At 35.0% G+C, this 17015-nt stretch overlaps 1 protein-coding gene across 1 annotated transcript in view; it reads left to right on the top strand.

Annotated features, from left to right (window-relative positions):
• LOC149785820 (H(+)/Cl(-) exchange transporter 7-like) overlaps positions 1-17015 on the top strand; it is a 155984-nt gene that overhangs the window by 19508 nt on the left and 119461 nt on the right. The window contains exon 3 of the mRNA XM_089931242.1: positions 5942-6007. Coding sequence (XP_089787368.1) covers positions 5942-6007 — 66 coding nt within the window. The remainder of the gene's footprint in view (positions 1-5941; positions 6008-17015) is intronic.

Below are 17015 nucleotides of genomic sequence, written 5' to 3'. Positions count from 1 at the left end.
CAGGAGGGCTAGAGGAGGAAGTTTATGAACCTCTCCTCCTTCCCTAAGAATGGAGTTAATTGTCACAAGGGAGTAACACCTTCTCTTGTAAAGTCTCCCTCTTCCCAGTGTCTCAACAGATGCCAGATTAAGGATTCTTTTTCAGAATTTAGGTTGAACCTCTCAAAAGATGCATGAGACTTTTCCATAATAAAGGAGGGTTGTCCTTCATTTCCTGAACCCTCCACCTCTTTCAAGGACCCCCATTCATCAATGTTTAACTCATCATCAATCATTCACCTTAATCAAGTAGATTCCTTATGGAAGATCAGTTCAAGATAAAGACAACTGCCTTGGTTAGGGGGGCACTCACCAGTTATTATGTACTTTTGAGAGAGTGATGTATGTAAGGTGAAGTTGTTTGCATTTAAAACATGCATGGTGGAGAGAATGTTGGCATACCTCTGTGCTACTTTAACCTAATGTGGCTGACATTTCTTTGGATATTGTACTTTTTGAAATTGTATATGATCTAAGCACACTGCTAACTAAAATGACTGCTCTCTTGTGATAAAAAAATCAGCCTAAATTAGTCTAAAGTACACTATCCATAGCAGCTATTAAAATAGGGAAAATGAATTTTGCCAGACTAGACAGCACCTGCTTCTGAAAGTGCAATGTATGAATTACCAAATATATAAAATGTAAAAAAAGTTATCAGCTCTTTTTTATACAATTTACCTCTGAAGTTCAGGAAGTGAAGATGACCAAGTGGAGCTAGCACTTTTTTGAAAGGTGCACATCTGGAGTAAGGCCAAGCTGTATACTCTATAATCCATATTACATCCATCAATCATACACCAAAATAAAGGGAATTAAAGGTTCTTTGAACTATACCTAAGATATACAAGGTCTTTTTTAAACAGCCAGTATAGCCAGTGAGGAAAGCTGGGGAAATTCTTTTTCTTTAAAATTCTAACCCTCCCTATGCAAAATATGAAACTGTAGAGCACCACATAGGAGTACCATCAGACCAGATGACTAAGCAGTCTTTGTAACTCTCCAGGATGCTTATCATCACATTCTTATCTTTCCAATCTACAGAAATATTTGTTTGGGCAGGAGATCTTTCAATTTCCATTTCTTCTTTTCAGTCTTGCTTCTGCTCCCAGAGTCTTCAGCAGAGTGATGGAGCAATAGTGGCTCATTTAAGGCACTTTGGGGTTCCCATCTTTCAGTAATTCAATGACTGGTTCACAAGCAACATTCTCAGACATGCCCTTTTTAGAGGAGCTGTCTCCCTGTTGGGGGATGGTGACTCGGCTAGGCCTGGTCCCAGTCAGGAGAAGTTTGATCTTATCCCTTCTTAGAACTTTGTTTATGTGGTGATGAACTTTCTCACCTGACAAAGAACAGTATGTGTTTTTCCTGACAGAATTTTACATATACTTTCATAGCAAGACTGGATGAGAAGACATTATTGTCTCCTTGTCTCTGCCTCTCTCTTCTGGAAACTAAGAATATGGCTGTGGACTTGGTTCCCCAAGAATGGCTTCATTTATGGCCTCTCCAGTTCTTGCTGCTGGTAAAACCCTCATGAGGACTTCCTGTATGCCTGGATCCCCACAGCATTAAAGTTTCACCACCATCAAAGTTGGTGGTCAAATCAGGACAGGTATTTGACCAGAATTCCAATTAACATCCTAGAACCTCACTCCTTTCTTTACTCTGACACCTCATATTTAGTTGTGTGGGTAGGAACAATTCTGAAGGAGGTCTGTGAAACTTTCCTCCAACTTCAAGATCTAGAAATGCAGGATATTGTTCTAGCACTTCAAGAGTGTGTCTAGTGCATAAGACATTACTGATTCATGTTGACTACCTACAACATGTTGGTCATAGCATACTTCAGATATCAAGGCGGGGGGGATTCATGTACTTTCTCACTACTCAAGGTTTGAAACCTTATTCAGAGAGACAGCTTCTTTGGAGATTACTCTGAGTACCTGCCACATCCTGGGCAAGAGGAATTACATGGTAGACAGCTTGTCCAGACTGGGGCATGCAATCCTCATGGAATGGTATATGCACCAGTTGGTGAAAAGACACTTTTTCATCTGTAGGGAAGGCCAATGGTAGACTGGTTCACAACAAATCTTAATAGCAAGCTTTCTGTTTATGTCTGTCTAATGCTAGACAGAGGGCACAAGTGGTGGACTCCTTCAGTCTGGAGTGGTATCAACTATACATGTATGCCTTCTGACTGATCTGAATAATCCCTAAGGTTCTTCACAAATCAGGTTTTCAAGTCATGCCTCATCTTGTTGCCTTGCCTATGTTGTACAATATTATGTTCAGTGATCTCCTCAACCTACTGGTCAATTATCTCAGGATATGACTACACAGGAGGGATCTGATGCACAACAAAGGGTCCTTCATGCACAGAATTCCTGAATCCTCCACCTTTATGCCTGACTCGCATTAATTTGTCAGCCAAAACCAGTTTTCAAACAATGTTTCCAAATGCATCTCTCAGGCTTGAAGGCAGTTGACCTCCAACATTTATGATGCCAAGTGGAGTATTTTTTCTAACTCATGCAGTTACAAAATGCATTGATCCTATCCATTTTCTTTTGATTTTCTTCTCTCTTTTTTTAAAGAAACAAGTTGATCAGAAGCCACCATTAAGGGCTATTATACAGAAGCCCTTTCAATGACTCTTAAGTTTGCTGTGGGTTTCACTGTAGGGTCAGACTCACACCTGTCTGTCAGTGAACTCATCAAGTATTTTGAACTCTAGAGACTGGTCTCCTGCTCCTTAACTAGAATGTTAAACCTCTCATGTGTTTTGTTAAATTCCAGTCTAATCCCCCTTATGAACCACTGAGTGGATTTGTTTTAACATCTTACTCTTAAAACAGTCTTCCTCCTCTCCTTTACATTGTTAAGGAGAATGAGTTTAATTCAGCTTTGTCAGTGGAAAAGGGTTGTTTACATTTCAGTGGTAACTGTGATCAAGTCTCTCTTCTTTCCCAGCCAGGGTTTCTGACCAAGAATCAGATACATGTTGTCGTTCCTTTTCCTATTGAAATCTCTGTCATATCTCTGCGGGGGATGATTAACATAAACTCCTTTGCCCAGTTAGAGCTTAATGGTTCTATCTAGTCAAATCAAGGGGATGATTAATATGGACTCCTTTGCCCACTTAGAGCTTAATGGTTTTTATCTAGTCAAATCAAGATGAAGAAATGGTCAAAACCTTCTTTTTCTCCCCTTGAAAAATATTTCTGACATTTCAAGGTGGATTTCTCATACTATTAAAAGCTCTTGTCACTGAGAGAGATTTCTTTTTCTTTTTCATAAAAATCAAAGTCCATAATATTAGGGATATTTCTGTATCTTGAACCTTTTTTAATGATTCCTCATTGGATGATGTCATGAAAGTTGCTTTCTGGCATTCTCACTCTATTGCCATTTTCCCTTCATTCAATGGTGCACTAGAATGGGGATAAATGTCCAACAAGTTGACAAGCCATCGTCCAGTTGGCAGTTTAGAACATCCAGTTGGCAACAATGGCATGTTCGTTGACATCTTGTTTAGGCAGTCAGTCTCCCACTCGACTGGCAAGTTCAGCAATGCAATAATAATAATAACAATAAATTACTTTATTTAAAGAAGGTGATGCAATTAATTACATGGAACTAATCCTTCTTATGGTCCTTCATTATATGCATATTTACATTCAAAGTACATGAACATAGTCGCACACACACACACACGCATGCACGCACGCACGCACGCACGCGCGCGCGCACACACACACACACACACACACACACACACACACACACACACACACACACACACACACACACACACACACACACACAGAGTATTGATAATAAGCTATATTTATATACAGACACAATAAACAGAAAATTTTAAATGAACATGCTCCAAATTGTGTATGACACGTACAGCACAAAAGTAGTGAGAAAACAGAGTGGAAGGTTAGTGAATTTATACTTTAAGTTGAAATATATTTGTCAAATTGAATAGATTCTACATTTCATCCTTTGGATTAGGTTATAAATAATTACATTTATGTTTGTATTTTCTCTAATTTCTGTTGGGATTCTGTTCCAGATTAGTGATCCTGAATAATGAAAACTTGAGTTCTTTATTTGGCTTTGGGATTGGAAAGTGGTTAACTGGCATTGATCTTAAATTGAAAGTCTTGCTTTGTTTTCTTGTATGAAATAGTTCATCGAGATACAATGGGGTCAGCTTGTTTGAAGCTTTGTGCATAAGTCTAGCCTTTCTCAAAAATATTTGTTCACTCAGTGTTAGCATTTTAATATCATTCACTTCACTTGGGATGTTTTCAGCATTATCTAAATTGAGCCTTCAAGCTGTTTTTTGCAAGTGGAATAATTTGTAAATATTCTTGTCAGAGGTGTTGCCCCAGATAACATTACAGTAGTCTAGATATGGTTGCATATAGCATTGGTAATATATTAAGCAATGTTTAGTCACAGATATGGCTTTATCTTGCTCAGTAACCACAGACATGAATTGACTTTTTGACATAGGACTTGAGTATGTTCATTCCCTTGCAAATTGATGTCAATTATCACCCCAAGGATTTTGTCATGGTAACCATTTGAAGGCAAATTTCATGCAACTTTAGATTCAAATTGTTATTTTCCAGTTTTGCTCTCTTTTGTTTGGTAGTAATCATTAATACTTTAATTATGTCTGTGTTTACTTTCATGCCATTTTCCATACACCAGGATAATAACAAGTAATCTATTACTGCTATTAAAATGTAGCAGATGGAGAAGGTAATTGCGGCATGGGCAGGGTTAAAAAATTTAATTATGTAGTACTTAGCTGCTATTATTATACAATTCCCTTCTCCCTCCATGCTCATATGGTCATGTCAGCATGGGGTTTTCACTAAAATACTATATGATGTCAAGTTGGTCCTAAATGAAAATGGTGCTAATCTAACATCTGTTATGGCCACAATGGCAGATGTCTTGAAAATATTTTTATTACTACTCTCATCTCTCATGAAGGCAAAGTTGTATCAATGTGTTTTTTTAATGATGTCTTGTGAATGAAAATAGTGCCAAATTAACTACCAATATAGCCCCTATACGGGCCATCTTAAAAATCATACTGTTGCAACTTTTCATAAATGGAAAGACATATCAACATGGGTTTTTCACCAGAGGACATCCTATGATGTCTGATTGGTCTTAAATTGAAATAGAGCCAATCTGACATCCAGTATGGCCACTTTGAAAGCCATCGTGAAAATCTTTTATCTCAAGGATATTAGTGAGGATCTAGATAACTCGCTATTAAAAGGAAGAAATGATCATATATTGGATTCCTGGGAAATCCTGTCAGCAATTAGAACAGAGTCCCATCAATAGATTAATATTTTGTCATGTGTACAAGTAATTATTGGTATAAATAATTACTTTTTCAGGTGTACAAGTAATTATTGGTATAAATAATTACTTTTTCAGGTGTACAAGTAATCATCAGACTATAAATAATTATATTTTCAGATGTACAAATAATTATTGGTAGAAATAATCATATTTTCAGGTGTACAAGTAATCATCAGACTATAAATAATTATATTTTCAGATGTACAAATAATTATTGGTAGATAAAAAGATCATATTGTTCTCTTAGGTACCAATCGTTTGCAAAAATTTTAAGAGACAAAAGTTCTCCATATAAAAATTTAATGACAAATTAGAATTTTTGTTTATGATTGTCAATATGGCTTATATGAAAAATTAGAGCAGTGTAAATTACAGAATATGTTGTTCTAATTTTCTTTCTTTATAAAATATTGTAATCTTTTTCAGGTTTCAGAGACTAAGTGAGGACTAATTGTATGATATACATTTAATTCAAAGTCTGTATTTTTCTTTGTAGAGTCTTAATTATGACACAGTAGAAAATGTATTGTATTGGAGAGAATATGATGAGAACAGTTCTAAGGTAAGTGCAAGTACAGCATATACCCATATACTGTATTGACTTTATTTAAAGAGAGTAACACACTTAGCTGAAGAAATAATCTACCTTGAGTCCCTCATACAGAGGAACACACACACACACACACACACACAAGACACACACACACACACAAGACACACACACACACACAGACAAAGCATTCATGTATAGAGGATCTCAAATGGGTGATGATTTAATATTGAATTTATGAAACGAGTTGAATAATGTCCAGTTTTTGTGAGCCAAGGCTAGTAAAAGCTATACATTAATAAAATTTATAAATTTTCTTCATCACATAGTTTTTATTTTAATGGAACTGGTTTAGAGAGAAAGGAGAAGAAATAATTTTGTAAATCATCTGACTCAGACATTGTACCTTTCATTTGTTGCATTTACAAAATAGACAAAATAGATACAATGCTACAACTATTAACACTTGCAAGTAGATATTTTTACACATTATAAATGAAAGTGCAACTATCCTTCCAAACACATAGAATATTTGACACAGACAACATCATTTTTCAACACAGAATATCTGATGGAAATTCCATGTGATGTCACATAGTTTGACTTGGGTTAAGTTAGACCATCTATGGCCAGCTATGTTTGGCCTAAGTGTCATACATCTCAGATGCAGTAGGCTGCAGGTTTGAACCTCGGCCAAATCATACCAAAGACTTATAAAAATGGTACTTACAGCTGCCTCACTAGGTGCTCAGCATTAAGAGGTTAGTGTTAGGATTGGTTGTTCCGTTGTCAGGATAATGTGTCTGGGTGGGACATGATGCTACATGTCTGCAGCATGATGCCCCAGTGCTAGACATCACTATCAACTGCCACACTGCCAACATCACAGCAGTGTGACTGAAATTGTTTCAGTTATATTTTTTTTTTAAATCACACACACACTCACACACACACACACAATGTTCACACTTAAAGTGGGTCAGTTTCACCTAAGCATTCCAGTTGCTGGATATTCATGAAATACACTGCCAAAATTATAGCAATGTAACTGAAATTGTTTAAGTTATTTTAAAAATATAAATAACACACACACACACACACACACACTGTTCACACTTAAAGTGGGTCAGTTTCACCTAAGCATTCCAGTTGTTGGATATTCATGACAAGATCACTGGATGCAGACATTCCAGATTTACTGTAATATATTTGTGACTGGATATGTGCATTATTTGATTAGGAACAGTTGAAATAGACAAATTTTATAGAGTCAGAATTGCATAAAACAATAAGAAACATTAGCTCATTTGAGATATTTTACCTTATGGAAATGCTGTGGTTGGATAAAATTTCTGTCACTTGTTCGACTGGTTTATGTCCACATTCTTCTGTGAACAGAGGTGAGTTTACTTACTCCTTTAAGTTAATATTTAAACCACACTTGTATATAGAGTGGATTCCATGTGACAGGTATACCACCACCCCACTCCCCCCACACCTATTATCAATTGACCAACACATTTTTTTTTTTTTTGTTGTTGTTATTGTTTTCCGGTTTTACATGTTTTTCAGTGCATGATATGCTATAAATGGCTTAAAGATCACTTATCGAGGCATTTGTCCATATTCAGACAGATGTGACCATTTTTATCATCAATTCCCATTGGGCAATTCATTAAAAAATGGCTTGCAAATTGGTGATAGTAATAGTAAAAACAAAAAGCTCCAGAAGGCAGGGTAAGGAAAATTCCCATGATTGCAGCCAATCAGTAAAAAGAATAGTGCACAATAATTTCATGGGCTTAATTGGACCAATCAGATTCACATAAAGAGATATGCTAACCTATTGTAATATCAAAAATATTTAACTGCACACACTATATGTAAAGTGTACAGACTGTGGTAAACAACAATATATTCACATTCATTTCTTTCTCTTCCCAACATGGATACCCATTCATATACATAAAAAAAACAAATATACATGTACATGAAATATGCAATTAATATATTTGACATATTGAGTGTTCCTGCCATAATAAGAGCCTCCCACCCCTCTTTGTTTTCGGTCATTTTTCAGGCCATTTGCATAATTTCATTATTTAGATTTGTAGCTTTTATCAAGTTTTCCCTCCATCCATTTTGTCTTGATGCTGGTTATGCCTGTGTTAAAGGTGGAAGGTAGATTGCTGATATAATGCAGCCGAAGCTGGCTTCCTTGGAGTAATAGACCTGGGTCAAATTTAGAAAGTGTCACTATAATACAGTAGATGATTTTCAAGTTGTATATATTGGATACCTTGTTCCCACAATGTATTGCTATTGGATGCTATACCTGATAACTTGTTCCCACTATGTATTTGCTATTGGATGCTATAACTGATAACTTGTTCTCACGATGTATTTGCTATTGGATACTATAACTGGTAACTTGTTTTAACAATGTATTTGCTTTTGGATGCTATACTTTATACTTTGTTCCCATTATGTATTTGCTATTGGATGCTATAACTGATAACTTGTTCCCACAATGTATTTGCTATTGGATGCTATAACTGATAACTTGTTCTCACTATGTATTTGCTTTTGGATGCTATACTTTATACTTTGTTCCCACAATGTATTTGCTATTGGATGCTATAACTGATAACTTGTTCCCACTATGTATTTGCTTTTGGATGATTTAACTGATAACTTGTTCTAACAGTGTATTTGCTTTTGGATGCTATACTTTATACTTTGTTCCCATTATGTATTTGCTATTGGATGCTATAACTGATAACTTGTTCCCACAATGTATTTGCTATTGGATGCTACAACTGATAACTTGTTCTCACTATGTATTTGCTTTTGGATGCTATACTTTATACTTTGTTCCCACAATGTATTTGCTATTGGATGCTATACATGACATCTTGTTCCCACTATGTATTTGCTACTGGATGCTATCCTTGATAATTTGTTTCCACTATGTATTTGATGTTGCATGCTATACTTGATTCCTTGTTCCCACGATGTGTTTTCTATTGGATGCTATACTTGATACCTTGTTCCCACTATGTAATTGCTATTGGATGCTATACCTGACACCTTGTTCCCACAATGTATTTGCTATTGGATGCTATACCTGACACCTTGTTCCCACAATGTATTTGCTACTGGATGCTATACCTGACACCTTGTTCCCACAATGTATTTGCTATTGGATGCTATACCTAATACCTTGTTCCCACAATGTAAATTTCAAGTGACTATTATGTTGACCCTTTACCAGCTCTTTGATCTAAATTGCTTGTTTATGGATTAAATGTCTTTGCACAACTAACAACATTGTAATTTCAGACAAATAAGTTAATAATGATCTGGGGAAAAAAAACATTTAATTGCTACTACCTGTTTGTTTTTTGGACTTGAAATTTAATTGCAGGTGGGGGGGGGGATTTTTAAAATTTAATTGCAGGTGGAGGGGATTTTGTTATGAACAGGATATTTTATTTTACTTTGCCTAAAGACTTTATTTATTTCAGCTAAATACAATAGATAAAGCAGTTTTTTTTATCAATATGTCAGATCAAAAATATTTTTTGAAATTTATTTGAGGGCCAGACATTTATTAAAAAAATCCTAGCTGCTCACTAATTAAATGTTTGGTCAGTTGCTCCATCCATAGTTAACAATACAGTTTGTTCGTATAAATTTCAGCAGACGTTTCCCTTGTATTGTGAAGTTTTAGGCCTTTTTAATGTAACTTTTAAAGGGGTGTTTTGCCTCAAAACATTAATGTACTTCAATATCATCTTTGGTTTACCAGGTTTATATTGGGAGAGATGTACTGTAAATACTCACTTATAAGGTGACTCAATTAAAAGTTGACCCCTTCCTTCTTAGGGTTACAAAAGGCCAATTTCCCTTTGACCATCTTAAAAAATGCGGTGTATTTTGCATATCAGATCTGTCTGAAGGGTTGACTTGTCATCAGTGAGTGGGGGTTGCAATTTAGACATTTTAAATAAATTTATATGATAAATCCATGAATTCCAGTTATAGGTCACATACTGGTATAAAAATAGTTCATAATGATTCAATTCACAATGTACCATAAAATATGTTAAGAAGGTTTTCCTTACTTTAGTTTACATTCTAGTTTCTCTACATAGACATACCCATATTTGCTATGAGTAGATGAGTAGAGTCATTTTCCACTACAGCTCATTTTTAAATTAGCTCTTCCTGTTGTCCTTTCTCATTACTATCTATCATCTATCCACAGTGTTTGCTTATCAAGTTTTATTTCAGTGTCATCAAACTTTTTTGTTGTAAACAGTTTGCATTAATACAACTCTAATTGTCTTAAAATTAGTAATAGAAAAGAGTGAGAAGCAACAAGCTTTGTGAAATTCAGCAAATAATTTATTTCCCCCAAATACAAAGTGAAAATTATAACAAAAAAGGAACTTACAGTATTGTGAATTAAATCCCAAATAATCCTAGAATTACAGACACAAGTCCTAATAATAAAAATTATGAATAAACTTTAATAGAAATCCAAATTAAATTAAATGCTGAAGTTGTTGATATGCTTGTGGTGGCCTGTATGGTGGTGTTGTACCACCAGTCTTTAATTCCAGGTTTGAATTCACTATAAATCCCCATGTATGTCACTGTACAAGAATGTTATGTTTATGAGCACTCTGTATTTCAAGAGAAAAATTTATTGAATTGAATAATTGAAGAAATAAGTTCCAGCCTAAATGATTTATTGGACACAATACAAATTGTCATTTTGATTCTGCCAGATCTTAAATTATGAATGAATAATTTTTCCAATGTCAAGATTATATCATCTTCTGTCTGATGTCAGGTCACAATTAACATTTCTAAAAAGTACAATTACCTAATGAAAAATAACCTACTGGAAGGTTCATAATGATTACAAAATAAAATCTTAATTATAATCAGCATTCTGTTAGTAAAATTATAATAAAAAGTGTGTAGCAAACAACAGTTAGACCAAGCTATTCATAAGGAATTTCCAAAGTTCAAGGCAGAGATTGCGATAAACATATGTACTACAAAATAAAAATCAATAATTCAAATATAAAATAAATAAAATGAATAAATAAAACAACTAACTAACAAACAATGTAAATTAAATATACATAACAGCACACATTCTGGTAGGCAACTAATATTGTTTTCCTAAAATGAAATATGCACAGCAGGTATGTGGGATATGATTATGATGCTTTAAATGATACTACAGCTGATGCCAAAGGTATGTTTACAATAGGGCAGCAGTTTCAGAATTGGTATTATTGTCATTTTGACTGTAGGCAGATAAGCCAAGGTTTTTTGAGAAAAGGAAAATACAATGCTTTTAATGAATTCCCAGTGAGATTTTTCATGATCTCATGGGCTTTGTGTCTCCCACAAACTATTAGCTTGTTTTTTGCCTCTTTGTTGATTGCAATCAAAGTGTATGTCTTGTGTGATACAGCCTGTATTTCATTTTTCTTAGTTGTGCATTTGTTGACTTCATCTAGGATAAGCTTGAGGTCTTCCTCAAAGAAGGCGAGATTATGTTGAGCTTTGATTTGCCCCAAAACATGGATTTCATCATGCTATTTATTTTTGATGAATGGTTTGATGACTGATAAAATTCCCATCACTATCAAGATTTGTTCTATGCAGTGTTGAGATAAGTAATATTTTAGTTTTACCAGTATTTTCCACGATGCGATTACATGTGCACAAGTTTTCCAGTTTGTTGAGGACATCCTGTAAAGAAATTTCCAGTTAATGCTTTCTGTTTTAGATGTCTGACATTGTTGTAACAACTGCATAGAGGTCTATAGATGAGTCCCCTAGTAGAAGTGGTAGGTCATTCATAAATAATATAAATAGTAATGGACCTAGAATTGAGCAGCTTGTGGTACTCCATAACTAATTGTTCCAGGTTCAGACAGAACATTATTTATATAAACATATTGTGTTCAATTGAGTCTCACGTAAGTATGAAGCAAACCATCTAATTGTGCTTTCACCAGATTGGTAAATTTCCAGTTTCTTCCAAAGGATTGCATGATCCACCATGTCAAAAGCTTTTCCGAAATCTACAAATACAGATCCTACTATTCTACCTTGATCAATTGCTTAAAGCCATTTACCAGTTAACAAGATCAAAGCAGTCTCACATGAATGTTTCTGTCTAAAATCTGATTGGTTAGGATATAACAGCAAGTGTTTGGTTCAATATGACAAGAATGAGTCATGGACATGTTTTTCAATCAATTTCAACAAGGTTAGTAGTATTGATACTGGCAGGGAGTTATCTTGAAATAACATGATCATTAGTAATTTCCCATACAAAGAGCATAAATATCTCAAACATATTAGATTTTTGACAATATTACACTGCCTTCATCAAGCATGTTGATCATGTGACTTATAATGGTCATGTGATACAAGGAGACTAGTATAGATAGGTGGTAATTCAAACCCCTCATCCTTGAATTACCACCCATCTACACCAATCTCCTCATGATGGTCATGTGATACAAGGAGACTAATATAGATAGGTGGTAATTCAAACCCCTCATCCTTGAATTACCACCCATCTACACCAAGCTCCTCATGATGGTCATGTGATACAAGGAAACTAATATAGATAGATCGTAATTCACACCCCTCATCCTTGAATTACCACTCATCAACACCAGTCTCCTCATGATAATGCTGAAACTTTGGAACTCTTGAGATATTTCTGTCCTGAGTATGGGTAATTACTAATGATCATGAATTGTCCAGAGCAAGGAAGCAACCTTTTAGTTGCAGATAAGATGATCTTCAAAACTTCTGCAACATGCTCACCAAGACTCACCAATATCCTGCTCTGTGTTCCACATTCACTGTTTTCTGAGAAATTACTCTTACGGGGTAAAATTTGTTTTTTTAATACAACTGTATTTTTTCTTCTTTTGGTGAGATGAATGATAAAAGGCCTATTAAAACTCTTAAAATAAATAATAAAAAAGAGTGAGAAGCAACAAGCATTGTCAAATTCAACAAATAATTGATTTCTCTAGAAAGCAATGTAAAAATGTATTTAAAAAAAAGGAACTTATGGTGTTGCGAATTTAATCCCAAATACTCCTAGAATTAAGGGAACTCGTATGGCCAAGTTGTCTAAAGTACTCACCATTATGGATTACTGCCATCTCACCTCTGTCTGCATGTGTTTGAGTCTCAGGCTTGGCCAGTGTGGGTACATGAGAAAGCTTGCCAGTAGCTTCTCGTGGGTCAGTGGTTCTCTCTGGGGTTTTTCCAGGTTCTTCCTCCACCATTTATACTGGCCGTCATGTATAGCCTATCCTGTGCTGAAAAATGGCATTAAACCCTTCAACAACAACAACTCCTAGAATTACAGACACAAGTCCTAATGGTTAATGTTTTGAATAAACTTTAGTGGAAATCCAATTTAAATTCAATGCTGGAATTATTGTTGTGCCTTTGGAGGCCCATGTAGTAACCATGTGCCAACAGTCTTTTGTTGGATCACAATAATGCAATCCAAGAATATATCTTTATTTCAAATTTCACTATAAATTCAAGTCTCTAATTCCAATAATGTCATTTTTGATGAGCACTTTGTATTTCCAATGAATAAATAACTTGAATAAATAAATTTCCAACCCAAATGAACTACTGGACAAAACATTAATACAACTGATTCTGCTATGATCTTCCAGCAACAAGATTATATAGTGCTTTATGTAACCTCAGGTCACAATTAACATTTACTATATTAACAAAATTACCTAATGGAAAATAACCTTCTGGAAAGTTCATGTTTACAAAATAACATCTGATTTATAATTAGCATTCTTTTACTAAAATTATAATATGAAATGTGTGCTAAACAACAGGTATACCTGGCAATTCATAAGGAATTTCCAAAGTGCAAGACTCAGATTGAAATAAACATATTTACTACATAACCAAAATCAATCATTCAGGTCCAGTAGAAAATGAACATAATTAGGACAAGGTCAAATTCAACATGCATTGTCACATTATCAACAGCATTTAATGAAGTAAAGAAAATTATTAAATAAAAATAAACTAACTAACAAACAATGTAAATTTAATATACATTACAGCACAGATTCTGGTAGACAACTAATATTGTTTTCTCAATATGAAAATGGTGCCAATTGGATGTCCAATATGGCCACCACTGTGGCCATCTTAAACATTTTGCTATCGCATTTCCTCTTGAATAGATGGTTGAGTATGTCCATCTGTTAACATGATTTTGTTATCACTACTCGGAGCATTGCCATAAAACTATACACACTTGTTCATCACATAGTCTATTTGTTCTTAATGAAAACGGTGATTCTCACACATCTACTATGGTCACCACAGTGACAGTCTGGTAGATTTTGTTATGACTACTCTTTCTGAATAGACGGTCATAACAACATCTGGTTTTACTAACAGATTTTTATGATGTCTAGTTGGTCCTCAATGAAAATGGTGCTAATCTCTTTCCAATATGGCTGCCACAGTGGCCATCTTGAAAATCTTATTGTAACTTCTCCCGAATGGATGGTTTTCACTGAAAGACTTACTTTGGTGCCTAGTTGGTCTTAAACAAAAATAGTGCCAATCTGATGTCCAATATGGCCATTGTAAAAACCTTGTTATTGCTACTTCTCCTGAATGGAATGTTGTATTGCCAAAGGACTATCTCCAGGAGACAGTCTAGTTTGTTCTAAATAAAAATGGTGCCAATCTAATGGCCAATATGACCACCACATGGCCATCTTGAAAATCTTGTTACTGTTACTCCTTCCGAATGAAAAAGTAATATTTTGATGGAGTTTCCAACAGAAGGCTTCTTATGATGTGTAGCTGGTATTAAATGAAAATGATGACATTGAGATGTCCAGTATGGACATCCCATTTGTTTGACTTAGCAATCTTGTTACTGCTGCCCCTCCTGAATGGATGGTCATGGTTTTTACTAAATAAGTTCTTATGATGTCTAGTTGGTCCTAATGATGCCATTCAGACATTCAATATGCCTGCCATAGTTACCATTTTTTGAAATCCTTATTATCTCTATTTCTCTAGAATGAATGGCATATCAGCACTGAAAGACTTCTTATGACATCTTGTTGTGTCATAAATGAAAGTGGTGCTGACCTGACTTACAGTATGACAATCACAATGGTCATTTTGAATAACTTGTCATTGCTACTTCTCCTTAACTGTTGGTGATATCAGCATTATATTTTTCACCAAAAGGTCTCTTATGATGTCAGGTTGATATTATACTCAATAGAAATGATGCCAGTCTGATATCTGATACTGAATATGGTCACCATAGCATCCATATTGAACATCTTTACTCCTCCAAAACAGAAAGTCATATCAATGTGTAATTTCCACCAGAAGACTTCTTTTAATGCCATGTTGGTCCTAAATGAAAATTGTACCATTCTGAAATCCATTATGAACACAACAGCAGCTAATTTTAAATTCTTGTTCTTATTCAAGAATATCAAAGTTGGTTTCAGTGTGGTTCCAGGAGGCTGAGTGGTATGAGGTGCTTGCCTGTACCACACACTGAGATCTCACCTCTGTATGTGTGGATTCGAGTCTTAGGCTTGGCTAATGTGAGTACCGGTATATGAGAATGCTTGCTAGGAGTTTCCCATGGGTTGGTGGTTTTTCCTGGGGTTTTCTTGGGTTCTGATCCACAAGATATTCTGGCCACCATGTATAGCCTTTTGTGTGCTGGAAAATGGCATTAAACACAGAACAAAAATCAACATGCTACAGTTAAATAGAAGAAATGTTGTTGTTTTGTTTTTTTAAATTCCTGGAAATTCTATTCTTCTAGTAGAGTCTTATTAAGGTTTCTGATGGCATCAAAGAACACAGGTCATTTGGATCTAATAGTGCAAGGTCAGCCTTAGTCATGTAGTTGGTGAGGTCAGGCATGTTTAGTGTTTCTGCCAGAATGATTCTAGCAAAGAAAATGCCATAAATTGAAATGCTAAAGCATCCAGATTTGTCCACAAGCATTGTTCATGTTTAAAGAATACCAAAATGATTTGCTGGAACTTTCCTTTGCTGATGTCTTCTTTTATTGTTTGGAATCTCATTTGTCAAATTGTTGAAGTCATCTGTGGAAACCAGTGGTTCCAACTGTCTAGAAGCCAGAACTTGCAGTTTGGCTGTGATTGCCTGTTCAAATCAACAAACCAGCTACCTAGGAGCCTAAATGGACTGTAACGGCTTGGACTCTAAGCATTATAGTTTAAATCAATAAAAGTACCATTCTGAGCCACATCTGAGGGTGTTTTGGCTGATCTAACAACCTCTATTTTTCCCATCATGTTATTCCCTGAACATTATATGGAGCTTTGAGTGAGCCAAAGGCAATATGGTACTACAATAAACCTGAGGCAAAAACCTGTTTTGCATCTACTAATTTTTTTATATTCTTTTTTTTTACACCAAGTACAATGCCCCTATCTGACTATAATAAGTAAGTGTTTGAATATTTAATTATTTTTTTTTTACATGATAAACAGCATGTATGAAGTATTCATTACAAATATTGATCCCCAACCATTACACACTGATTAATAATCACTCAGTGGGATAAAGCTGAGAACCTACTTAAATTCAAGCTATAATTAGACTGGTTCTCCATAAAACTTCTCTGATGATTACATATAGTACAATGTACTCTCATTTACTGAAGTTAAGGGGGAGGGTGTGCACATAACAACAACATTTCATGTTGTGTATTTACCCCAAAATTATATTTTATAACCTTTTTTGATGACTATTAGGTCAAATATGGTATAATTTGTGTCAAATGTAAAGAGAAGAGAACCAGATCTGTAGTTACTTAATGTGCTTGCAGTAGATCAGGATGTATGTTGTTAATCCTTTAAAATCATAAATAAAACAATCAGCTCATTCCTCTACCAATGCATCA

Source organism: Sinohyriopsis cumingii, chromosome 13 (genome assembly GCF_028554795.1).
Source record: "Sinohyriopsis cumingii isolate HCF-2022 chromosome 13, ASM2855479v2, whole genome shotgun sequence".
NCBI classification, from domain to species: domain Eukaryota; kingdom Metazoa; phylum Mollusca; class Bivalvia; order Unionida; family Unionidae; genus Sinohyriopsis; species Sinohyriopsis cumingii.
The sequence above is the reverse complement of the archived record's forward strand: the minus strand, read 5'-3'. Positions and strand labels throughout refer to the sequence as shown.